At 42.4% G+C, this 26,937-nt stretch overlaps 1 protein-coding gene across 3 annotated transcripts in view; it reads left to right on the top strand.

Moving 5' to 3' along the window:
* The first annotated feature begins 430 nt into the window (after positions 1–430).
* Positions 431–26,937, top strand: part of LOC141123368 (cytosolic phospholipase A2 gamma-like) — a 214,629-nt gene continuing 188,122 nt past the window's right edge. For 2 of the 3 annotated variants that reach the window (XM_073612052.1, XM_073612050.1), the window contains exons 1-2: positions 501–687; positions 15,605–15,630. In XM_073612052.1, the coding sequence (XP_073468153.1) occupies positions 673–687; positions 15,605–15,630 (41 nt within the window). In that variant the 5' untranslated portion in view covers positions 501–672. Of the gene's footprint in view, positions 688–15,604; positions 15,631–26,937 lie in introns of all 3 variants that reach the window. The other variant, XM_073612051.1, reaches the window with a different exon arrangement.

Raw genomic sequence — 26,937 nt, 5'->3', positions numbered from 1 at the left:
ATTCCATGAGCGTGCGCAATTTTAAAACATGACATGTTAGGTATCTATTCGGTCTAACATCATCTTTCATATTTTACCATAAAATTGTTTTATATATTGTATTATATATTGTGTTTTTGTTGCATTAAAATTCACTAAAGTTTTTTTTTTTTTTCAAAAAAGCTGCATTTGAAAAACCACGGCGCAAATACCACGTGACATAAAATATTGCAACAATCGCCATAGCAAAAAATACCGGCAAACCCGAATATACTGATTTAAACTTTGGACTGCTATGGACTTTCACATATCATTTACACATTTTTTGTTGTCTATGTTGCTGTTTTGGTGTTTTTAAAATCTTTATCACATTGTAGCCTGCAGTTTCGTGGCAGAGTTATTGTTTGAACAGCCTCACCAACATCGCTTGACATCTTCTGATAACTTCATGGGAGGAGTGTGGAAACAAACCAATCATATTACATCAGATAAGGGTTCTAAAAGACTCAAAACTCAAACACGTTCCAATAAACATTCCCGACCAAACTTCTACCAACATCTGATTACTGGTACCCCCATCTCCATCCTGTCTTCTGTATATCTGAGCTCAACCTCTTCACAAGTCTTACTACTGCATTCTGTTTTATCAGAATTACACATTGGGAGATAAGCGGTGACCTTCCTTCATCTCCAATGGCGACCAATGAGGTGAGTGACTTTCTATTCATTTCTATCAGTGAGATGCCAAATCATTTCAGTATTGTTCTACTTTAACTGTTACAGTAATTACACCATCATGCAATGCTGTATGCAAATGACAATAATATTAGACATGTGCAGTTCATTTAGTTCCGAATTAAAATTCGGACTAATTTCCGTTATTCGGGAATTCAGATGCATCCGAATTTCGAAATTAGAATAGTACCAAATTTGAACGTAACCGAAATAATGAAAAAAAAATTTGTACGAAATTCAAATTTGAAATCTTTTCAAATTCGAATAGTTTTCCAATTTCCAAAGACAATAAAATAGTATACAAAATAAAGGAATAGAATAGAAAAATAAAAATAAATTATTTTTTCTGCCTCTCTATTCCTTTATTTTCTATTCTTTTTTATTCTTTTTGGAAATTGGAAAACTATTCGAAATTTATTCGAAAACAAATAAACAAAACGAATTCCGAAATCGAATTAAACAAAATTTAACTAAACAAATTAATGTAAATAACAAATTAAAACAAAACAAAACAATTTTTTTTCGTTCTGCACATGTCTAATTTATATCATTTTTTTCACATAGAGTTTTTTTGGTGGGATTTGATCACCTCTGTGTTTTTTTTTATTTTTTATTTATTATATAAATGAAAAAAAAATTGAGAAAGAAAAACAATATTTAATATAAAATACTGATACATTGTATACTCATCACAACCATACATTGTACACTCATCACACCTATACATTGTACACTCATCACACCCATACATTGTATACTCATCACACCGATACATTGTATACTCATCACACCCATACATTGTACACTCATCACACCCATACATTGTACACTCATCACACCCATAAATTGTACACTCATCACACCCATACATTGTATACTCATCACACCGATACATTGTATACTCATCACACCCATACATTGTACACTCATCACACCCATACATTGTACACTCATCACACCCATACATTGTACACTCATCACACCCATACATTGTATACTTATCACACCGATACATTGTATACTCATCACACCCACACATTGGGGGTCATTTACTATAGCGCCAAAAAATTATCCTGCATTTCCCAAAAATAGCGCTCAAAAAAGGCCATTAAGACTTCAACTCTCAGAAACTGAGTGCTAATACATATGGAAAGCAGCGCTATGGATTTTGAGGGGGACCCCCATGCCATTTTTTTTTAAATTTTCGGCGCAGGGTTCCCCTTAATATCCATACCAGACCTGAAGGGCCTGGTATAGAATTTGGGGGGACCCCAATGCATTTTAAAAAAAAAAATTTGGTTCGGGGTTCCCCTTAAAATTCATACCAGACCCAAAGGGCCTGGTAATGGACTGTGGGGGAATCCCATGCCGTTTTTATCAATGAACTTTTATGTGTATTGTCAGGACCGACAATTCATTAATAGCCGACACTAGCGCTAGCACTTTTAAATTACTTTTTTCTTCCTTTAGAAATGTCATTTTGCTCTCGGACTGTTTTAAACACGGGAAACATGCGCCACTTTACAGGCATACTATAGACACCCCCCCAGGTACGGAATCTAACCACTTGACGACCGCCGCACGACGATATACGTCCACAGAGCGGCACGGACAGGCAAAAGGATATACATATACGTCCTTGCCTTCCCGCGGGTGGGGGGTCCGATCGGACCCCCCCCGGTGCCAGCGGCGGTCGTCTTTGGTCTGGGAGCGTTCAGTGATGAGGGGGAGGCCATCCGATCGTGTCCCCCCCTCGCGATCGCTCCCAGCCAATGAGAATCCTCCTCTGCCTGTGTGTAGTACACACAGGCAGGGGATGTGATGTCATCTCTCCTCGGCTCGGCAGTTTCCGTTCCGGTGCCGAGGAGAGAAGACCTCACTGTGTTTGCACCAAACACACACACACAGTAGAACATGCCAGGCACACTTTACACCCTCTTTACCCCCCAATCGCCCCCCGATCCCCCCGATCACCCCCCCGTCACACTGACACCAAGCAGTTTTTTTTTTCTGATTACTGCATGGTGTCAGTTTGTGACAGTTACTGTGTTAGGGCAGTTACTGTTAGCCCCCTTTAGGTCTAGGGTACCCCCTAACCCCCCTAATAAAGTTTTAACCCCTTGATCACCCCCTGTCGCCAGTATCACTAAGCGATCATTTTTCTGATCGCTGTATTAGTGTCACTGGTGACGCTAGTTAGGGAGGTAAATATTTAGATTCGCCGTTAGCGTTTTATAGTGACAGGGACCCCCATATACTATCTAATAAATGTTTTAACCCCTTGATTGCCTCCTAGTTAACCCTTTCACCACTGATTACCATATAACCATTACGGGTGACGCTGGTTAGTTCATTTATTTTTTATAGTGTCAGGGCACCCGCCATTTATTACCGAATAAAGGTTTAGCCCCCTGATCGCCCGGCGGTGATATGCATCGCCCCAGGCAGCGTCAGATTAGCGCCAGTACCGCTAACACCCACGCACGCAGCATACACCTCCCTTAGTGGTATAGTATCTGAACGGATCAATATCTGATCCGATCAGATCTATACTAGCGTCCCCAGCAGTTTAGGGTTCCCAAAAATGCAGCATTAGCGGGATCAGCCCAGATACCTGCTAGCACCTGCGTTTTGCCCCTCCGCCCGGCCCAGCCCAGCCCACCCAAGTGCAGTATCGATCGATCACTGTCACTTACAAAACACTAAACGCATAAATGCAGCGTTCACAGAGTCAGGCCTGATCCCTGTGATCGCTAACAGTTTTTTTGGTAGCATTTTGGTGAACTGGGAAGCACCAGCCCCAGGCAGCGTCAGGTTAGCGCCAGTACCGCTAACACCCACTCACGCACCGTACACCTCCCTTAGTGGTATAGTATCTGAACGGATCAATATCTGATCTGATCAGATCTATACTAGCGTCCCCAGCAGTTTAGGGTTCCCAAAAACGCAGTGTTAGTGGGATCAGCCCAGATACCTGCTAGCACCTGCGTTTTGCCCCTCCGCCCGGCCCAGCCCAGCCCACCCAAGTGCAGTATCGATCGATCACTGTCACTTACAAAACACTAAACGCATAACTGCAGCGTTCGCAGAGTCAGGCCTGATCCCTGCGATCGCTAACAGTTTTTTTGGTAGCATTTTGGTGAACTGGCAAGCACCAGCCCCAGGCAGCGTCAGGTTAGTGCCAGTACCGCTAACACCCACGCACGCACCATACATCTCCCTTAGTGGTATAGTATCTGATCGGATCAATATCGGATCAATATCTGATCCAATCAGATCTATACTAGCGTCCCCAGCAGTTTAGGGTTCCTAAAAATGCAGTGTTAGTGGGATCAGCCCAGATACCTGCTAGCACCTGCGTTTTGCCCCTCCGCCCGGCCCAGCCCAGCCCACCCAAGTGCAGTATCGATCGATCACTGTCACTTACAAAACACTAAACGCATAACTGAAGCGTTCGCAGAGTCAGGCCTGATCCCTGCGATCGCTAACAGTTTTTTTGGTAGCGTTTTGGTGAACTGACAAGCACCAGCAGCCTAGTACACCCCTCATAGTCAAACCAGCACTGCAGTAACACTTGGTGACGTGGTGAGTCCCATAAGTGCAGTTCAAGCTGGTGAGGTGACAAGCACAAGTAGTGTCCCGCTGCCACCAAGAAGAAGACAAACAGGCCCGTTGTGCCCATAATGCCCTTCCTGCTGCATTCGCCAATCCTAATTGGGAACCCGCCACTTCTGCAGCGCCCGTACTTCCCCCATTCACATCCCCAACCATATGCAGTCGGCTGCATGAGAGGCATTTTCCTTATGTCCTCCTGAGTACCCCTACCCAACGAACCCCCCCAAAAAAGATGTTGTGTCTGCAGCAAGCGCGAATATAGGCGTGACACCCGCTATTATTGTCCCTCCTGTCCTGATAATCCTGGTCTTTGCATTGGTGAATGTTTTGAACGCTACCATTCACTAGTTGAGTATTAGTGTAGGGTACAGCACTGCACAGACTAGGCGCACTTTCACAGGGTCTCCCAAGATGCCATCGCATTTTGAGAGACCCGAACCTGGAACCGGTTACAGTTATAAAAGTTACAGTTACAAAAAAAAGTGTAAAAAAAAAAATATATAAAATAAAAAAAATAGTTGTTTTATTGTTCTCTCTCTCTCTATTCTCTCTCTATTGTTCTGCTCTTTTTTACTGTATTCTATTCTGCAATGTTTTATTGTTATTATGTTTTATCATGCTTGCTTTTCAGGTATGCAATTTTTTATACTTTACCGTTTACTGTGTTTTATTGTTAACCATTTTTTTGTCTTCAGGTACGCCATTCACGACTTTGAGTGGTTATATCAGAATGATGCCTGCAGGTTTAGGTATCATCTTGGTATCATTCTTTTCAGCCAGTGGTCGGCTTTCATGTAAAAGCAATCCTAGTGGCTAATTAGCCTCTAGACTGCTTTTACAAGCAGTGGGAGGGAATGCCCCCCCCTCCGTGTTTTTCTCTGGCTCTCCTGTCTCAACAGGGAACCTGAGAATGCAGCCGGTGATTCAGCCAGCTGACCATAGAGCTGATCAGAGACCAGAGTGGCTCCAAACATCTCTATGGCCTAAGAAACCGGAAGCTACAAGCATTTCATGACTTAGATTTCGCCGGATGTAAACAGTGCCATTGGGAAATTGGGAAAGCATTTTATCACACCGATCTTGGTGTGGTCAGATGCTTTGAGGGCAGAGGAGAAATCTAGGGTCTAATAGACCCCAATTTTTTCAAAAAAGAGTACCTGTCACTACCTATTGCTATCATAGGGGATATTTACATTCCCTGAGATAACAATAAAAATGATTAAAAAAAATGAAAGGAACAGTTCAAAAATAAGATAAAAAAGCAAAAAAAATAATTAAAAAAAAAAAAGCACCCCTGTCCCCCCCTGCTCTCGCGCAAAGGCGAACGCAAGCGTCGGTCTGGCGTCAAATGTAAACCGCAATTGTACCATGCATGTGAGGTGCCACGGCGGACGTCAGATCGAGGGCAGTAATTTTAGCAGTAGACCTCCTCTGTAAATCTAAAGTGGTAACCTGTAAAGGCTTTTAAAGGCTTTCAAAAATGTATTTAGTTTGTCACCACTGCACGTTTGTGCGCAATTTTAAAGCATGTCATGTTTGGTATCCATGTACTCGGCCTAAGATCATCTTTTTTATTTCATCAAACATTTGGGCAATATAGTGTGTTTTAGTGCATTAAAATTTAAAAAAGTGTGTTTTTTTCCCAAAAAATGCATTTGAAAAATCGCTGCGCAAATACTGTATGAAAAAAAAAAAATGAAACACCCACCATTTTAATCTGTAGGGCATTTGCTTTAAAATATATATATATATATATATATAATGTTTGGGGGTTCAAAGTAATTTTCTTGCAAAAAAAATTTTTTTCATGTAAACAAAAAGTGTCAGAAAGGGCTTTGTCTTCAAGTGGTTAGAAGAGTGGGTGATGTCTGACATAAGCTTCTAAATGTTGTGCATAAAATGCCAGGACAGTTCAAACCCCCCCCCCCAAATGACCCCATTTTAGAAAGTAGACACCCCAAGCTATTTGCTGAGAGTCATGTCGAGTCCATGGAATATTTTATATTGTGACACAAGTTGCGGGAAAGAGACAAATTTTTTTTTTTTTTTTTTGCACAAAGTTGTCACTAAATGATATATTGCTCAAACATGCCATGGGAATATGTGAAATTAAACCCCAAAATACATTCTGTTGCTTCTCCTGAGTACGGGGATACCACATGTGTGAGAATTTTTGGGAGCCTAGCCGCGTACGGGACCCCGAAAACCAAGCACCGCCTTCAGGCTTTCTAAGGGCGTGAATTTTTGATTTCACTCTTCACTGCCTATCACAGTTTCGGAGGCCATGGAATGCCGAGGTGGCACAAAATACCCCCAAATGACCCCATTTTGGAAAGTAGACACCCCAAGCTATTTGCTGAGAGGTATAGTGAGTATTTTGCAGACCTCACTTTTTGTCACAAAGTTTTGAAAATTGAAAAAAGAAAAAAAAATGTTTTTTCTTGTCTTTCTTTATTTTCAAAAACAAATGAGAGCTGCAAAATACTCACCATGCCTCTCAGCAAATAGCTTGGGGTGTCTACTTTCCAAAATGGGGTCATTTGGGGGGGTTTGTGCCATCTGGGCATTCCATGGCCTCTGAAACTGTGATAGGCAGTGAAGAGTGAAATCAAAAATTTACACCCTTAGAAATCCTGAAGGCGGTGATTGGTTTTCGGGGCCCCGTACGCGGCTAGGCTCCCAAAAAGTCCTACACATGTGGTATCCCCATACTCAGGAGAAGCAGATAAATGTATTTTGGGGTGCAATTCCACATATGCCCATGGCCTGTGTGAGCAATATATCATTTAGTGACAACTTCGTGCAAAAAAAAAAAAATAATCACTTTCCCGCAACTTGTGTCAAAATATAAAATATTCCATGGACTCAACATGCTTCTCAGGAAATATCTTGGGGTGTCTACTTTCCAAAATGGGGTCATTTGGGGGGGTTTGTGCCATCTGGGCATTTTATGGCCTTCAAAACTGTGATTGGTAGTGAGGAGTGAAATCAAAAATTTACGCCCTTAGAAATCCTGAAGGCGGTGATTGGTTTTTGGGGCCCCGTACGCGGCTAGGCTCCCAAAAAGTCCCACACATGTAATATCCCCGTACTCAGGAGAAGCAGCTGAATGTATTTTGGGGTGCAATTCCACATAGGCCCATGGCCTGTGTGAGCAATATATCATTTAGTGACAACTTTTTGTAAATATTTTTTTTTTCTCATTATTCAATCACTTGGGACAAAAAAAATAAATATTCAATGGGTTCAACATGCCTCTCAGCAATTTCCTTGGGGTGTCTACTTTCCAAAATGGGGTCATTTTGGGGGGTTTGTACTGCCCTGCCATTTTAGCACCTCAAGAAATGACATGGGCAGTCATAAACTAAAAGCTGTGTAAATTCCAGAAAATGTACCCTAGTTTGTAGACGCTATAACTTTTGCGCAAACCAATAAATATATGCTTATTGACTTTTTTTTTACCAAAGACATGTGGCCGAATACATTTTGGCCTAAGTGTATGACTAAAATTGAGTTTATTGGATTTTTTTTTATAACAAACAGTAGAAAATATCATTTTTTTTCAAAATTTTCTGTCTTTTTCCGTTTATAGCGCAAAAAATAAAAATGGCAGAGGTGATCAAATACCATCAAAAGAAAGCTCTATTTGTGGGAAGAAAAGGACGCAAATTATGTTTGGGTACAGCATTGCATGACCGCGCAATTAGCAGTTAAAGCGACGCAGTGCCAAATTGGAAAAAGTCCTCTGGTCCTTAGGCAGCATAATGGTCCGGGGCTGAAGTGGTTAAAGGAATATTACACTTTTATTGTTTCACTTTAAGCATTATTAAAATCACTGATCCTGAAAAAATGGCCGTTTTTAAAACTGTTTTTGCATTGATGCATGTCCCCTGGAGCAGGACCCGGGTCCCCAAACACTTTTTATGACAATAACTTGCAAAAATAACCTTTAAAATTAGCACTTTTGATTTTTCATGTTTGTGTCCCATAGACTTTAATGGTGTTCGTGTGTTTGAACAAATTTTTAGCCTGTTCGCATGTTCTGCTGCGAACCAAACCGGTGGGTGTTCGGCCCATCCCTAGTTATCATTGAGAATCATGGGGTACAACTTGTCAAGCAACTCGGAGGTCCAAAGTCACCCAACTGTGAAACAGGCCATATATATTTTAATAGAAAGGAGCTCTCATTTATACTTGCATTTACATCAGCAGAACAAATGTAGGAAGTGATGTGTGCACATGGGCCAGAAGCAAATGTGTGGGGATGCCAAACAAGTCAATGAACCCCACCCACACCAAATCTAACTACCACATCCACCCCACATTGATTAAGCACAAGTACATATCATACCCTTATCCGGAAAATGAGCAGCACCTCCTCTTTGCTAAAGAGGGACCTCGCCCTGTCCACCTAGATGGAGATCCTGACCAGCACATGAACTTCTGGGTGATTACATTGATTTATTTCTGGGTCAGAAGGCAAAACCACACTCTTGATCGCTGCTGCAAATATTTGATCGCAACCACGATTAGAATTGTATTATTTTTGTTTATTTGCAGATATGCAAATTTGTATTTCTACTTATGATATTTCAAAGCGTTCGATAAGAAATGGTGTCCCTGGGATAGCAGCAGGTGAATGACAAAAACAAAAGGCCCAGTTTGAGCCCTGGTTCACACTGACAGAGGGAGGAAATCGTTCAGCTGAAATCACACAATTTCATTCCCGCATGTCAGTCCCAACTGCAGGGGGAATTTCAGAGACATCTGTGCAGGTTTCTGCACTGATATCAATACAAATTGCACTCCAAAGTCACACAAATTAAAACCGTGCAATTGCCACTGATATGACATGTCAAATCGCACCAATGTGAACTAAAGCTGACACATACAACACTATCTATCCACCAGCTGAATTCATTACCTGTAATTCTCCACAGCTGTTATATAAAAAGATTCCACCTTTATCATTTACTTGCAGGTGTGCAGAAGCCCAGGTTTACATTGGAGCGATTTGAGAGATCAAATCGCATGACTATTGGCAGCAATGGCACTGTTCCAATCGATGCAACACCGATTTTGTGGCACTGCACCAATTTGCTAAAGTAGTACCTGCACTACTTTTGCCGATTTCAGGTGCGACTTCAATAGACATCTGTGTATGAAGCCACACGGAAGTCTATCAAGTAGCACCTGAAATCACGCTGACCTTGCTACTTTGAAATTGTGCTTCTTCAAGTGAAGTAGCACGATTTCAAAGTAGCATCAATGTGAATCAGGGAAAAGAGATTTGTTTTTTGGTGCAAAAATACATACAGAAATAAGATAAGAGATATTGCACTTTCCCAAAACCACCACCCACAAAAACTAAAGAGAAAAAAAAAAAAAAGGAAGAAAAAAAAAACCCCACCACAACAAAGCTCAATATTGCACTTTTATTTTACCAGCAGAAAAAAAAAAAGTACATTAATTTACTAGCTTCAAAAAAATTTGGACAGGATATATGGTGCTACATATAGCAATGGGATTTTAAGGGCCCTGCTCATAGGAGCTTACAATCTAAAATTTGACAAAACCTTAGCGTGGAGACAGCTTTACTTTGAGTGTATAACGGGCAACACATCACATTTTTATCTGCAAGATTATAGAAACATACTTAACAGCCATTATTCTTACAAAGCATTCCAACATAATATTAAAAAAGACTTATTCAAAACACCCACCACCAGCCCACAATCCACACATACATACATTGGTGACCATGTTCTGCTGGAAGCTGCATTTCGGTGTACACGATTAAGCAATGAGATCAAAAAAGTGTAGAAGGTCAGCAGATGCTTCCAAACGATGTTTGCATGATCAGACAGGAACAATAAATGTACAACATTGACAGCATGGCCACATAAACCTATAGAACCTATTTCAACAGGAGACAAATAAAATGGCAGCATGTCTTTGGATTAAGGTGAAAAACCCACACAGGGAGAACATATAAACTTCAACACAAGGATTAGTGTGTTGGGGAATTGAACCAACATCCAAGGTGCTGCTAGACAGAGCTCCTACCCACATAGCCACCAGGCAGCCCCACACATGTTCTCTGCATCTCTGTGGTGTGAACCAGCCCTAAGTCCATAGCCATGCTCAGTGTCACAAGCAAGATACAATATATTGGCCTAAGTATTGTGACGCCTGCCTTTATACACATATGAACTTTAATGGCATTCCAATATTAGTCCATAGGATTCAATATTGAGTTGGCCCACCCTTTGAAGCTCTAACAGCTTTAACTCTTTTAGGAAGGCTGTCCACAAGGTTTAGGAGTGTGTCTATGGGAATGTTTGACCATTCTTCCAAGTGCATTTGTGAGCTAAGGCACTGATGTTGAACAAGAAGGCCTGACCTACAGTCTCTGCTCTAATTCATCCCCAAGGTGTTCTGTTGTGTTGAGGTCAGAACTCTGTCCAGGCCAGTTGAGTTCCTCCACCCCAAAATCACTCATCCATGTCTTTATGGACCTTGCTTTGTGCACTGGTCCAAGTGATTTGTTGGAGGAGGGATTATGATGTGGGTTTTTTTTTCAGGGGTTGGGATTGGCCTCTTAGTTCCAGTGAAGAGAACTCTTAAGGCGTCAGCATACCAAGACATTTTAGACAATTTCATGCTCCCAAGTTTGTGGGAACAGTTTGGGGAAAGCCCCTTCCTGTTCTAACATGACTGCACACCAGTGCACAAAGCAAGGTCCTTAAAGACATGGATGAGCAAGTTTGGGGTGGAGAAACTTGACTGGCCAGCACAGACTCCTGACCTCAACCCGATAGAACACCCTTTGGCTGAATTAGAGCAGAGACTGCGAACCAGGCCTTCTCATCCAACATCAGTGCCTGGCCTCATAAATGCACTTCTGGAAGAATGGTCAAACATTCCCATAGACACACTAAACCTTGTGGATGGCCTTCCCAGAAGCTGTTCTAGCTGAAAGGGTGGGCCAAATCAAATTTTAACCCTACGGACTAAGACTGGGCTGCCATTAAAGTTCATGTGTGTGTAAAGGCAGGCGTCCCAATACTTTTGGCTAAATAGTGTATCTGGAAAAGACTTACATGGTGGTGGAACCCTCTTCACATAAATACTACATTTAGACATAATTATAGGACCTAGGAGATGAGACAACTTTTCTACATGAAGCAACATGGTTGGGATTTGAACCCAGACCCCTAGGGATACTAAGCAGAAGTTCTAACCTCTAAGCCACAGAGCTGCCACATGTGAGAGCCCCCTACACATAACTACACATAAATACTGCATTTCTATGGACATACAGGTGATGGAATTACATTACTCAAGAGTTATTCTTCTTGATTTATTCTGTGATATTTGGTGTTTTTTTTGTGGGTGAGAGTAGAATATTACCCTCAAATTTTGGGGAATTAGATTTTGATTTCTGATGTTGGTACACATAATACATTTTTTGGGCTCAAATTATGAATATTTGAAAATAATAAAAAGCACAAAAAAATGTGATTCATTTTAAATTTGCATCAGCAATGGTATTGTTTGTGGATTGTAATGACACCTGTGTGAGTTTGGGGTAAAGATTGTTGTGAGATAGAGAGTAACAAGTGAAAGTGACAGAGAAAAATATATTTTACCAAAACATCAAAACATTCCACATTCTAGTATTCTTAAAAACTAAATATTTTAAGTAGAAGCAACAATGTTGCAAAGGAAAATTTATTTCACAGAAAGATACATTTCATCTCAACAGTAAAACGTTTTTTTTTGTGAAAGTTAGAATTGTTCCATTAGAATTAATGGCTAATACTTGATTTGGACTAGAATAGAGCAGATTTTCACTTAAAAAAAAATGCTCTCTAATTAGCTCTCATTTTGGAATTTACTATAGCGCCGGCTAAAAAAGACACTTGAGTGAAAATGAGAGTTATTTTCAGGTCTGAGCATGCTCAGTTGTGTTGGCACCTAGTTGTCCAAAACGTGGAATTTTTTGCACACAACCTGGCAGGCCGCAGGAAAAGAGGGGGATGAGAGAGCAGCCCCCCTCCTGAACAGTACCAGGCCACATGCCCTCAACATGGGGAGGATGTCCCCCATGTTGATGGGGACAAGGACCTCATCCCCACAACCCTTGCCCGATGGTTGTGGGGGTATACGGGCATGGGGCTTATCTGAATTTGGAAGCCCCCTTTCTTCTTTCCCCGCTTCTTCTTCCATCTTCTGGTGTTCCTTCGGTTTTCTTCTTGTTCTTCCCCCGCTTCTTCCTCTATCTTCTTCTGCTTGTTTCTCCGGTTTTCTCCTCCAGCATCTTTCACCGGTCTTCTCCTCTGGCATATTCCTCCGGCTTCTTCTCTGCTTTGACCTCCGGACTATCCGCCTCAATGGGAGTCTGTGTGACGCTTCTGTTCTTCTGTTCTGTTCTTCTGTCCTTCTGACAGCTCTTATATAACTGAGGGCGCCACCACCTGGTGACCCCACTCCCTCGGATGCACGGGGACATCCCTATGGCTTTCCCGGGGCATCAGTTTACGTTTGCGTAAACGGGTGACCCAGCCCCCTCTGACTCCACGAGGAAAGCCATAGGGAAGTCCCCATGCGTCAGAGGGGGCGGGGTCACTGGGTGGCAGTTATATAAGAGCTGTCAGAAAAACAGAAGCATCACACAGCGGGAGACTCCTATTGAGGCGGATCATCCGGAGGTCAAAGCGGAGAAGAAGCCGGAGGAAGATGCCGGAGGAGAAGACCGGAGAAAGGTGCCGGAGGAGAAGACCGGAGGAACAAGCAGAGGAAGATAGAGGAAGAAGCGGGGGAAGAACAAGAAGAAAACCGAAGGAAGACCAGAAGAAGATGGAAGAAGAAACAGGAAAAAAAGAAGACATTAATAAAGGAATTGTCAAAAACCAACTATTGTCTTTTTTAACATTTTTGACACTTTTTTGTGAAATGGTAGAGGTACATTTGTACCCCATTACCAATTCACACAGGAGGGGGCAGGATCTGGGGGTCCGCTTGTTAAAGGGGGCTTCCTAGATTCCGATAAGCCCCCTGCCCGCATACCCCCACAACCACCTGGAATAGGTTGTGGGGATGAGGCCCTCATCACCATCAACATGGGGACATCCTCCCCATGTTGAGGGCATGTGGCCTGGTAGGGTTCAGGAGGGGGGGCACTCTCTTGTCCACCCCTTTTCCTGCGGCCTGCCAGGTTGCGTGCTCCGATAAGGGTCTGGTATGGATTTTTGGGGGGACACCACGACATTTTTTTAAAAAATGTTGGCATGGGGTTCCCTTCAAAATCCATACCAGACTTGAAGGGCCTTGTATGGAATTTAGGGGGACCCCCACTCAATTTTTTTTTAAAATTTTGGTTTGGATCACCATAAATAGACATGACCATATACAGTTATACAGTATCTCACAAAAGTGAGTACACCCCCCACATTTTTGTAAATATTTTCTTCTATCTTTTCATGTGACAACACTGAAGAAATGACACTTTGCTACAATGTAAAGTAGTGAGTGTACAGCTTGTATAACAGTGTAAATTTGCTGTCCCCTCAAAATAACTCAACACACAGCCCTTAATGTCTAAACCGCTGGCAACAAAAGTGAGTACACACCTAAGTGAAAATGTCCAAATTGGGCCCAAAGTGTCAATATTTTGTGTGGCTACCATTATTTTCCAGCACTGACTTAACCCACTTGGGCATGGAGTTCACCAGAGCTTCACAGGTTGCCACTGGAGTTCTCTTCTACTCCTCCATGACGACATCATGGAGCTGGTGGATGCGTTCCTCCACCTTCCGTTTGAGGATGCCCCACAGATGATCAATAGGGTTTAGGTCTGGAGACATGCTTGGCCAGTCCATCGCCTTTATCCTCAGTTTCTTTAGCAAGGCAGTGGTCGTCTTGGAGGTGTGTTTGGGGTCGTTATGTTGGAATACTGCCATGCAGCCCAGTCCCTGAAGGGAGGGGATCATGCTCTGCTTCAGTATGTCACAGTACATTTTGGCATTCATGGTTCCCTCAATGAACTCTAGCTCCCCAGTTCCGGCAGCACTCATCCAGCCCCAGACCGTGACACTCCCACCACCATGCTTGATTGTAGGCAAGATAAACTTGTCTTTTTATTCCTCATCTGGTTGCTGTCACACACGCTAGGCACCATCTGAATCAAATAAGGGTTGTGGGAAAGAGGCCCTTATCTTCATCAACATGAGGTTGAGCTGTTTTACCAGGGGGTAGTCAGTGTACCCCCATGTTGAGGGCATGCGGCCTGACATTGTTCAGGAGGTGTCCCCCCACTGTCTGGTCCAGTGACGCAAGGGTGCATGCTCAGATTCAAGGTCTGGTTTGGATTTTTAGGGGGACCCCTCACTGAGGTCTCCCTTAAAATCCATAGCAGACCCAAATTTTTTTAAATTTTTTTTTTTTTACATGGGGTATTTGTTAACCCTTTTACTGCCATGTCATATGGCATACAGAGCTACAGCACTGCTATAAACTCATGGTCACTCCAGGGACCATGAACCAAAAGCTGAACTGTTCAGTATGCTCTGCTGAACAAAACAATAGCTCTGATAAGCAGCTAACAAGCTGGTGATCAGGGCTATTCACCTAAAATACCCCCCTCACCCCTCTGCTTCCTCTTCTCTGCCTCTCAGCTCTGCTTCCTTCCCCCTTCAAATACCCTTCTGCACTGGCCACCACTGATCTCCCCCCCACCCCCAGTACCCCAGTATTGATTCTCACCTCCTGCAACCGAGGACACTGGGTCCCCAACTTGTTATGTTAAAGGGCCAATACCCTGATCCCCAATTGCACGATTTTCTGAATCCTCTAGCTGTATCCTGAAGACCACTTGCCATCAGCAGAAGTGACTGGGTGGCTTTAAAGTTGCCTTCGACTGATTAGAAGAATACTGGAAGAGTAATTTTAAAGTTTGCAGGTGCTCTGGGTGGTCAGTGGAGGAGGGGCTTTTGTAAACGCACTCAGTGTACTTTCAGGTTTAACGTTCCCTTGCTTTCAAGATCACTCTGAGTTCCTTTACATGGAGCTCCTGACAACTGCTTTGGAATTTCCATTGACTTGTGGAGATAAAATGAGAGGAACAAATCCGATGTCTATGTGCCTCAAAACGTCCTCCAAGGGTCACAAGAATTTTTCATTGATTCTGAAAAATGTTTTTTTTTGTTGTTGTTTGGTTTCTATCACCAGAATTGCTTCTGAACCTCACAATGTGTCTTTTGTGTTCCCACAGGAAAATATTGAATATATTGTAGATGGGTAAGTCAAGTCTTTTAAATTTTTGTATTTTTTATTTTTTTTTGTATATTCTTTTAAATAGAAAGAATTCAATATTTTACATTCAAACATACAATTAATATCAACATTCACTGTAACAAAAAACAAAAACATATCCAGTAAAAGAACATTAACCACTTCAGCCCTGCAAGGTTTTACCCCCTTCCTGACCGGGCCATTTTTTGCGATACGGCACTGCGTCAATTTAACTGACAATTGCGCGGTCATGCAATGTTGTACATAAATAAAATGTATGTCCTTTTTATTTATGTCCTTTTTTTCCCCACAAATAGTGCTTTCTTTTGTTGGTATTTGATCACCTCTGTGGTTTTTTTTTGCGCTATAAACAAAAAAAGAGCGACAATTTTGAAAAATAATAAATATTTTTTACTTTCTTCAATAATTTAGGCCAATCTGTATACTGCTACATATTTTTGGTAAAGAAAAAAATCCCAATAAGCGTATATTGATTGGTTTGCGAAAAAGTTATATCATCTACAAACTACGGGATATTTTTAATTTTTTTCAATTTACTAGTAATGGCGGCAATCAGCGACTTATAGTGGGACTGCGACATTGTGGCGGACAAATTGAACACTAATGCCCTGTACACACGGTCGGATTTTCCGACGGGAAATGTATGATCGGAGCTTGTTGTCGGAAATACCGACCGTGTGTGGTCTCCATCAAACTTTTTCCATCAGAATTTCCGACATACAAAGTTTGAGAGCAGGCTATAAAATTTTCCGACAACAAAATCTGTTCACGTAAATTCCGACCGTGTGTGGACAATTCCGACGCACAAAGTGCCGCGCATGCTCAGAATAAATTCCAAGACGGAACTGCTTGGTCTGGTAAAATTAACGTTCGTAATGGATACAGCACTTTCGTCACGCTGCAATGTTTTAAATTGTTTAATACAGCACACTCTCTTCTTCTTTATAATGCTAGAAGAATGAAGTTTTGCTGCTCATTTTCACACAGACTTCTCACAAACATTTTTCTTTATTATTTCTCGTGATTTCATGAATATAATATTTTGATTAGTCACATCTCCCGAAAATAATCTTTTTTTTATGTTTTTAGATTTTGTATTTTTTTTTTTTAGTTTTTTAACTCCTGATCTCCTGTTATTTTTTTTAATTAATTTTTTTTTAACTCCAGAATAGTTTTGGGTCTGTTTTATGTGTCAAGATACCAAAACACAATTTTTATCTTGTATTATTATTATTATTAATCTCAAGGAGATTGTTTGGTGTTGGTGTCTCTTGTTAATTTCACATTGTATTTTTGAAATGTACCTGAATCCTCACAAACAAACTGTCCTTCTTGAAGGAAAACACACATAGGCGAGTATTATTAAAAAAAAAAATGTATAAAGGGGTCCTAACCAAAGAAAGAGGGAGGCAACGCTGGAGAAACAGCAGAAATTGCCGAAGCCTTTGGCCCCCAGGGCACACATCAACTATTTTCAGGCAAAATTGGTGGCCTGAGGAGTCCATATATAAGGGAGTACAATCTAGTCCAGAAATCCAAGAGATCATGAACAGCAGCAAATGACATACATATCCCCAGGCTGTGGTCATACAAGAGCCTGCATCTTTTGTCAGACCAGACTGAACCCAGGCCATCACTTTCTTGTCTTCCTTCCACTCTTCCTTCCAGGCTTTGTCTGTGGTGGTGGAGGTGTGGCAGGAGGAGGAGGAGGAGGATGATGTAACTCACACAGGTGGGTATTGGGTGTGATTTCGTCCCTCACCCCCTTAGTTAATGTTTTATAAAGGATTTCCTCACACATGAGGCATTGGCTCTCCGGCTCTCCTGCCTGTCCTGCAGTTTGGTGGCAGCCATGCAGGCAAAGGCCTCTTCATGAGTGGGGGTGGCTCTGAGGCACGCAGAAGCCTCCTGAATCAGCCTGAGTGCTGACTCCTCCACGTTACTCCCCTTCCTAGGTCTTTTGGTTGGGAGGCGGAGGGGAGGGACCTGGGATTCTGTGAGGCTCTTACTGGGTCCGGCCTCCTCCTGGCTGCCACTAACCCCGGCCACCTCCTGGCTGCCACTAACCCCCACCTCCTCCTGGCTGCCACATTCCACAGCCTCCTCCTGTGTGCCACATTCCACAGCCTCCTCCTGTGTGCCACATTCCACAGCCTCCTCCTGGCTGAGGTCTTCCTGTGTATGAAAAAGGGACATAGTTTAAGTTTTTTCTTCATCAATCACACACAATTTTCATCTCATGACTGTTGCAAATTGAATGTTAACAAATATAACAGACTATCATTCTGAGCCCAGCATTTTTCATTCTTGTCCCAATTATTTTTGCCCACTACTGTCTATTGATATGTAAAACACTTTATTAAATCAGCAATTAGTGATCAATAATAACATCTAGTAAACATCATTTATGTTTTGCCAAGAAATATGTAGAACAATGCTATACCTGTGAAAAATTATATATATATGAAAGACAGCGCTAGCAAAAAAAAATTAATACATACACCATCAATTGTGTTGCAGCTGCTGGGTACAAGTACTGTGACTTTAAATGGAAAAACAAACAAAACCTGTGCTGGCAACTTCTACAACAAAAGCATATAAAAAAATTGCATAAAAAGATATATATATAGTTGGTAGTAATGTCGCTAGTAAAATGCGACTATATATATTTATAGTGATGTCGCTAATAGAATGCGACTATTCAATACAAATCGTGATATAATTAGTATTTGCTATTCGTGATCATTATTGGGTGTTGCTAACTGTGAACATAAATCCTCTAAAGCTATATGTGATATGTATAGCCATATAAAAAAATTAAATGAATAGCCTTGATAAATAAACAATAAAATTCAAGAACAGATATAAATAGTCCTTCAACAGAAACAACAAATGCAGCAGACTTCCATCTTCCAACCCGAAGGTAAATAACAGTCACCCAGATTGCTGTGTTGGATATGGAGAGATGAAGTAAGGCTTAAACTGCTGACACTATAATAAGACCTTGGGAGCCGCGGACCTCATGTTCCACCCAAAAAGTAAAAAGAAATATATATAGTGTAATCCTGTGAGATACAAGATCAATTGCGCATAATAGCGCTACTCACGGAACGGACATGCAGAGCAGGCATTCAGATTTTTAGTCAGTGATCGCCGCTGATTGACTGACTAAAAATCTGAATGCCTGCTCTGCATGTCCGTTCCGTGAGTAGCGCTATTATGCGCAATTGATCTTGTACCTCACAGGATTACACTATATATATTTCTTTTTACTTTTTGGGTGGAACATGAGGTCCGCGGCTCCCAAGGTCTTATTATAGTGTCAGCAGTTTAAGCCTTACTTCATCTCTCCATATCCAACACAGCAATCTGGGTGACTGTTATTTACCTTCGGCATAGGCGTGCGCACAGGGTGTGCCAGGTGTGCCTGGGCACACCCTAATCACCCCGTGTGGTGCATATTTCCAATGTTTAGTCCACTGATATTTCACCAAATAAAAAAAAAAATCAATTTTTTTCTCCTAAAAAAAAATAAAATAATATTGTAACTGCCCTACTAACACCACCAATATCTGCCCTTATGACACCATTCACTGCTCTACTGACACCTTTCGTATATATACACATTTGCACACACATATATGTTTGAGCTTTGGGGTGCACACCCTAATTCAATAGGCTGCGCACACCTATGACCTTCGGGTTGGAAGATGGAAGTCTGCTGCTTTTGTTGTTTCTGTTGAAGGACTATTTATATCCACAAAAAACGAAAGAAGGGGGGGACTTTTGGACTTTTTAGGCACAACTAAACAAACTAGTTATAGATAAAAATCTTATTTTATTAATATGGAAAAGTACATAACAAAAAAGGGCAACAATATTAAAAACACAACATGTGTATATGTTCAGATACTTGCTATACAACACCATCTAAAGTATATAATTCTTCGGACATCTGAAGGGTTGCTCCAAATATAGATCAGTCTGGAGAGGTGATTAGATAGCAAATCCGCAATCAGCTCATGTGTTGTGATTATTCGATGCTCGACATGTTTCGCGCGTGAGCCACGCTTCTTCAAGAGCGATGACAGTATATGTTGTAACTATCAGAGTATATAACATTACAGTTTTATGATTAGTATATATATATATACATCTATATAGAGAATAGGCGTCTATGGTGGCGCCACATATATTGTGCAAAAAGAGCATATGTACTTGTTCAGGCAGGGCAGTAGTGGACGACAAAATCCCCCAAGTGGTGCTGGAAGACTGCTATGGGGACGTGCACAACATAGTTTTAAAAAATTGTATTCAAGAAGTGATACAATAAAGCAGGTTTATGAACTAAATGAAGTTAAAGTACCTATGACATATTTGAAGCGGGCAGGGGGAGAGGGAAGGGGGGGGGGGGGGGAGAGGGGAAAAAGATATGAAGGACAGGACGAGGGCAACCCAGGGGCGAGGAGAAGGAAAGGGGGGGGGAAGAGGGGAAAAGGGGGGAAAAAGAAAAAGGAGGGGGGGAGGAAAGGAAGGAAAAAAGGAAGGAAAAGAAGGTGGGGAGGGGAGGGGGGGGAAATAGGATTGAAGGGGAGGGAGAGGAAGGGGGGGGAGAAAGCGGGGGGGGGGACGGGGGGGGGGGGGGAAGACAGAGGAACCGGGGCAAAAAACAGATAAAAGGGGGGGAAAAGAAAACAAGACGTGATATAGTAGGAAGAAGATACTCACATTTAGAACAATTATAAAATCATGAGAAGGGGTAATAGTCCGCTGGTGAGGAGGAACCAGATAGCTGGCAGTATGGTACATATGCACATCAGGATAGGTATGTTGCTGGTACTAGCTACTTTTATATAGACCTATTTCCAAAGAAAGAAACAGTTTAATTTTAAAAAGAAAAATGAAAGGAAAATTTAGAATGTAGAGCAAATGGATTTTAGATAGTCTGTTCCTAACTGTAATATGGAACACTCACCAGTATTCGTCCTATAGGTCAAAATTTATAGTTTGCTTGCCCCTGGGTTCCAAAATGGGATGCAGGCAATAATAGACCATTACATAGGTGCCAACAAGTACTTATAATCAAAGGTAGACTGCGGATAATTTGTCCTGGTGCATAAAGTAGACAAAAAGTAGAGAGGGTAAAACTAGTGTTTAGACTAGAGAAGAAGCAGACATCCAGCAGTAACAGCATCTTGGTGGTTTATGTTGTAATAGAAAATACCTGGATATGATGAAAAGAGAGACCAGTGGCATACGTTCTCCTCCTGAAGCTAAGGCGGAATGCACACTATGTTAGGACGCTGTCCTATTTGTGTGCCCGTCCCGTCCGTCGTCATCCAATCGGCAGCGCCGATGTGACGTCATCCGGACCGGCCGAGTACTTACCGTGCGCATGCGCCCAAGCCAGCCGGGAGGGCCGTCGACAAAGACGGCGCTTCCAGTGGGGAAGCGACACACGCCCATTGTGAGCTCACACCAGCTGGTAATCAGCCAGCTGATGTACGCGCCACATCATAAGAACCTGATGCGGCGCTGGGCGGCCGCATAGCAGCCAAAATTGCACCACCCGGTGGCGCCGCCACGAACTGCACCTCAAGAGCTCAGTATATAACAGAAAATCATTTGTCTGTGGAAAAATTAGAAAACATTTTATACAATAAGGCATTACAGATGATTCTGTTATTGCATATATATACCTCAATATCTATATTGTTGATATGTTTACTATATACAAAAGGACAAATGGACCTCGACTCAAGTCTGTGTATATAAGTGGATCTCTATATAGATCAAAATAGAGAGATGGACCTCTGTGTAACTTGGCCCTTACTCATTGTTCCTGTTACCTAACTCAGTAATTATCACAAGAAAGGTTTGTAGGACTGCGCCTCATTAATGCCAGGGGCCCGAGTCGCATTCAGACGTTCTATCCACAGATTTTCTTGTCTTAGAATCTGTTTGTCCTAGTCGCCACCTCGGGGGCTCCTTGGAATAACCGCAAGGGCAATAAAGGAAACCACCGAGGTGTCGAATCTGTGATATAGGTCCAGATGCCTACTCACAGATGTAATCATTTTTCCTCCTCCAGAGTAATATACGTGGTCCTTAATACGCAAACGGAATTGTCGGATAGTTTTTCCGACGTAAAAGGCTTGACACTCACATGTCATAAGGTAGACTAGGCCCTGAGTTTCACAGTTAGCATGGAAATGGGGAGTGAATGTCTCACCATTGGGAAGTTTGAAGCGGGTCCCTGTACGGATCCAGGGGCAGAAGGAACATCTTCCGCATCTGGTAATTCCTTTTGGATGGAGTTGTGTTCTAGAGTCATTGCAAAAATGACTAGATGTCAGTTTGTCCCTAAGGGATCTGCTTCTCCGAAAAGTGATGGTTGGGGTAGGGGTTATATATTTGGTCAGGATAGGGTCTTCACGTAATAACGGCCAATGTGTTGTTAAAATATCACGTAGTTCTACGTGGTGTTGGGAATATTTTGTGATGTATCTTACCGTCAAATTTGGTTTAGAGGTTTTGTTTTGATATAAAAGTACATTACGTGGTTGGCGCAATGCTTTATTGTAAGCGCGGCGAAGAAGTGATTTACTATATCCCCTTGCCTTCAAACGTTCATGGAGTGTATTAGCTTGTAGTTTAAAGTCCTCTGTAAAGGTGCAGTTTCTGCGGAGTCTGAGGTACTGAGCGTATGGTATACTACGTATGAGGGTAAAAGGGTGGGCACTTTCCGCATGTAGCAGAGTGTTGCCTGCTGTTTCTTTGCGGAACAGAGAGGTGGCCAATTTGCCGTCTCCATCTTTACAGATTGTAAGGTCAAGGAAAGTGATAGTTGAATAGTTACTACATACTGTGAATTTTAAGTTTGATGAATTGCAGTTAAGTTTTTTGACAAAGATGTTTAGACTTTCCATAGATCCTGACCATACGATAAAGATGTCATCAATAAAGCGCATCTAACACATCACCTGGCTGGTCAAATATGATAAACTGTCATCCGAAAATACTGTACGCTCCCACCCCCCCAGGTACAGGTTAGCGTAGGTGGGCGCACAGCAAGTGCCCATAGCCACGCCCTGTACCTGGAGGAAGTGGGACCCATCGAATGTAAAACAGTTATGTGTAAGAATGAAATGTAGCAATTTTAAAATAAATTTGCAGTATTCCCAACGGTGGTGCGTTTGTTCACGAAGGAAGGTACGTGCAGTCCTGATGCCCTGCTCGTGAGGGATGCTCGAGTATAGAGCCTCGACATCCAAGGTCACGAGCAGGGCATCAGGGCATCTCTAAATATTGACACCAATGGACATCCACCTGGAAGATACCTGGGAGCTACGGCCCTACAGGCGATCCAGCTTCTCAATTCACAGTCACATACTTTGCCGCTGACTGCGACTCCATCTTCCACAATCAGTGATATGGGCAGACCCCCGTTACAGGGAGCCACTACCACTGAGAATACACAGCTCACACTTCCAAACACTCCTGGCAACAACACACAGGGCACACATCTTAGGCAGAGTACACTAGACTCACATGTCTCCCAGACTAGAAATTTGTCACAAAATTTTCAAGTGTCAGAGCACAAACTACCACTCACATAAACGCGAATCTGGACATCCTCAATCTAACCCCTTATTCCCTTAATACTCACCAAGTAGAGGTTCTCCAGCTCGGTCTGAGTTTCTGTCCATCCACCGTAATTGATAAGTATGAGACTATTAAGGACCTATACTTATTCTCTCGGAATCTCACTTACAAATTTTTGTTCGACAAGGATCGGGCATGATCCATACAGGACAAGCAGATTTTCGAAAAAGTCAAACACTTCACTATGGAGGACTTTCGAGCCCTTCGAGATTTAATGTTACTACTTGATGAGAATGATCAAACGAGCCATGCAGAGACCCTTGCGGCCTCTAATTCCAATCTCCCAGCTGTTTCCCCGATCAACCCATTTAAGGCCAAATCTCAACGCTTCCCTGACTTGATGGCTAATCGCAGTATTTGGGCCTTCCTGATGGGCACGATCAATGATGTCAAGAATATGAATGTAGCACATAAACATAAGAATTTAACTCAAGCCCAGACACTAGCAATCACGCAATTACAGAACCACCCCGATTTGGTGATAAAACCCGCAGACAAAGGTGGAAACATTGTTCTAATGACTAAAGCTGATTACAAACAAATGGTCATGAATATCTTATGTAACAAGACATGGTACAAACGCATAGATTCGATAGAAATCGATCAATATAAAGCAAAATTCTTGAATATCATTGGTTCTGCCCATCAGGAGGGCCTCATTGACCAAGACCTATACAATTTCTTGAATGTGCGCCATCCTAGGATGGCCACATTCTATGCACTTCCCAAAGTGCACAAAAATCAGACCAAACCCCCGGGAAGACCGATAGTGTCAGGCATAGGGTCTTTAACAGAAAATGCCAGCAGATTAGTGGACTCAATACTCCTACCACACGTGCTGTCCTTACCTTCATATATCAGAGATACAATGGACCTTTTAAAGTAGATTGAGGGGATGGTCGTGCCTCCTGATGCCCTGCTCGTGACCTTGGATGTCGAGGCTCTATACTCGAGCATCCCTCACGAGCAGGGCATCAGGACTGCACGTACCTTCCTTCGTGAACAAACGCACCACCGTTGGGAATACTGCAAATTTATTTTAAAATTGCTACATTTCATTCTTACACATAACTGTTTTACATTCGATGGGTCCCACTTCCTCCAGGTACAGGGCGTGGCTATGGGCACTTGCTGTGCGCCCACCTACGCTAACCTGTACCTGGGGGGGTGGGAGCATACAGTATTTTCGGATGACAGTTTATCATATTTGACCAGCCAGGTGATGTGTTGGATGCGCTTTATTGATGACATCTTTATCGTATGGTCAGGATCTATGGAAAGTCTAAACATCTTTGTCAAAAAACTTAACTGCAATTCATCAAACTTAAAATTCACAGTATGTAGTAACTATTCAACTATCACTTTCCTTGACCTTACAATCTGTAAAGATGGAGACGGCAAATTGGCCACCTCTCTGTTCCGCAAAGAAACAGCAGGCAACACTCCGCTACATGCGGAAAGTGCCCACCCTTTTACCCTCATACGTAGTATACCATACGCTCAGTACCTCAGACTCCGCAGAAACTGCACCTTTACAGAGGACTTTAAACTACAAGCTAATACACTCCGTGAACGTTTGAAGACAAGGGGATATAGTAAATCACTTCTTCGCCGCGCTTACAATAAAGCATTGCGCCAACCACGTAATGTACTTTTATATCAAAACAAAACCTCTAAACCAAATTTGACGGTAAGATACATCACAAAATATTCCCAACACCACGTAGAACTACGTGATATTTTAACAACACATTGGCCGTTATTACGTGAAGACCCTATCCTGACCAAATATATAACCCCTACCCCAACCATCACTTTTCGGAGAAGCAGATCCCCTTAGGGACAAACTGACATCTAGTCATTTTTGCAATGACTCTAGAACACAACTCCATCCAAAAGGAATTACCAGATGCGGAAGATGTTCCTTCTGCCCCTGGATCCGTACAGGGACCCGCTTCAAACTTCCCAGTGGTGAGACATTCACTCCCCATTTCCATGCTAACTGTGAAACTCAGGGCCTAGTCTACCTTATGACATGTGAGTGTCAAGCCTTTTACTTCGGAAAAACTATCCGACAATTCCGTTTGCGTATTAAGGACCACGTATATTACTCTGGAGGAGGAAAAATGATTACATCTGTGAGTAGGCATCTGGACCTATATCACAGATTCGACACCTCGGTGGTTTCCTTATTGCCCTTGCAGTTATTCCAAGGAGCCCCCGAGGTGGCGACTGGGACAAACAGATTCTAAGACAAGAAACTCTGTGGATAGAATGTCTGAATGCGACTTGGGCCCCTGGCATTAATGATGCGCAGTCCTACAAACCTTTCTTGTGATAATTACTGAGTTAGGTAACAGGAACAATGAGTAAGGGCCAAGTTACACAGAGGTCCATCTCTCTATTTTGATCTATATAGAGATCCACTTATATACACAGACTTGAGTCGAGGTCCATTTGTCCTTTTGTATATAGTAAACATATCAACAATATAGATATTGAGGTATATATATGCAATAACAGAATCATCTGTAATGCCTTATTGTATAAAATGTTTTCTAATTTTTCCACAGACAAATGATTTTCTGTTATATACTGAGCTCTTGAGGTGCAGTTCGTGGCGGCGCCACCGGGTGGTGCAATTATGGCTGCTATGCGGCCGCCCAGCGCCGCATCAGGTTCTTATGATGTGGCGCGTACATCAGCTGGCTGATTACCAGCTGGTGTGAGCTCACAATGGGCGTGTGTCACTTCCTCACTGGAAGCGCCGTCTTTGTCGACGGCCCTCCCGGCTGGCTTGGGCGCATGCGCACGGTAAGTACTCGGCCGGTCCGGATGACGTCACGTCGGCGCTGCCGATTGGATGACGACGGACGGGACGGGCACACAAATAGGACAGCGTCCTAACATAGTGTGCATTCCGCCTTAGCTTCAGGAGGAGAACGTATGCCACTGGTCTCTCTTTTCATCATATCCAGGTATTTTCTATTACAACATAAACCACCAAGATGCTGTTACTGCTGGATGTCTGCTTCTTGTCTAGTCTAAACACTAGTTTTACCCTCTCTACTTTTTGTCTACTTTATGCACCAGGACAAATTATCCGCAGTCTACCTTTGATTATAAGTACTTGTTGGCACCTATGTAATGGTCTATTATTGCCTGCATCCCATTTTGGAACCCAGGGGCAAGCAAACTATAAATTTTGACCTATAGGACGAATACTGGTGAGTGTTCCATATTACAGTTAGGAACAGACTATCTAAAATCCATTTGCTCTACATTCTAAATTTTCCTTTCATTTTTCTTTTTAAAATTAAACTGTTTCTTTCTTTAGAAATAGGTCTATATAAAAGTAGCTAGTACCAGCAACATACCTATCCTGATGTGCATATGTACCATACTGCCAGCTATCTGGTTCCTCCTCACCAGCGGACTATTACCCCTTCTCATGATTTTATAATTGTTCTAAATGTGAGTATCTTCTTCCTACTATATCACGTCTTGTTTTCTTTTCCCCCCCTTTTATCTGTTTTTTGCCCCGGTTCCTCTGTCTTCCCCCCCCCCCCCGTCCCCCCCCCCTCTTTCTCCCCCCCCTTCCTCTCCCTCCCCTTCAATCCTATTTCC

This window comes from Aquarana catesbeiana, linkage group LG01 (genome assembly GCF_042186555.1).
Source record: "Aquarana catesbeiana isolate 2022-GZ linkage group LG01, ASM4218655v1, whole genome shotgun sequence".
Lineage (NCBI taxonomy): Eukaryota > Metazoa > Chordata > Amphibia > Anura > Ranidae > Aquarana > Aquarana catesbeiana.
This window is presented reverse-complemented; position numbering and strand designations above follow the sequence as displayed.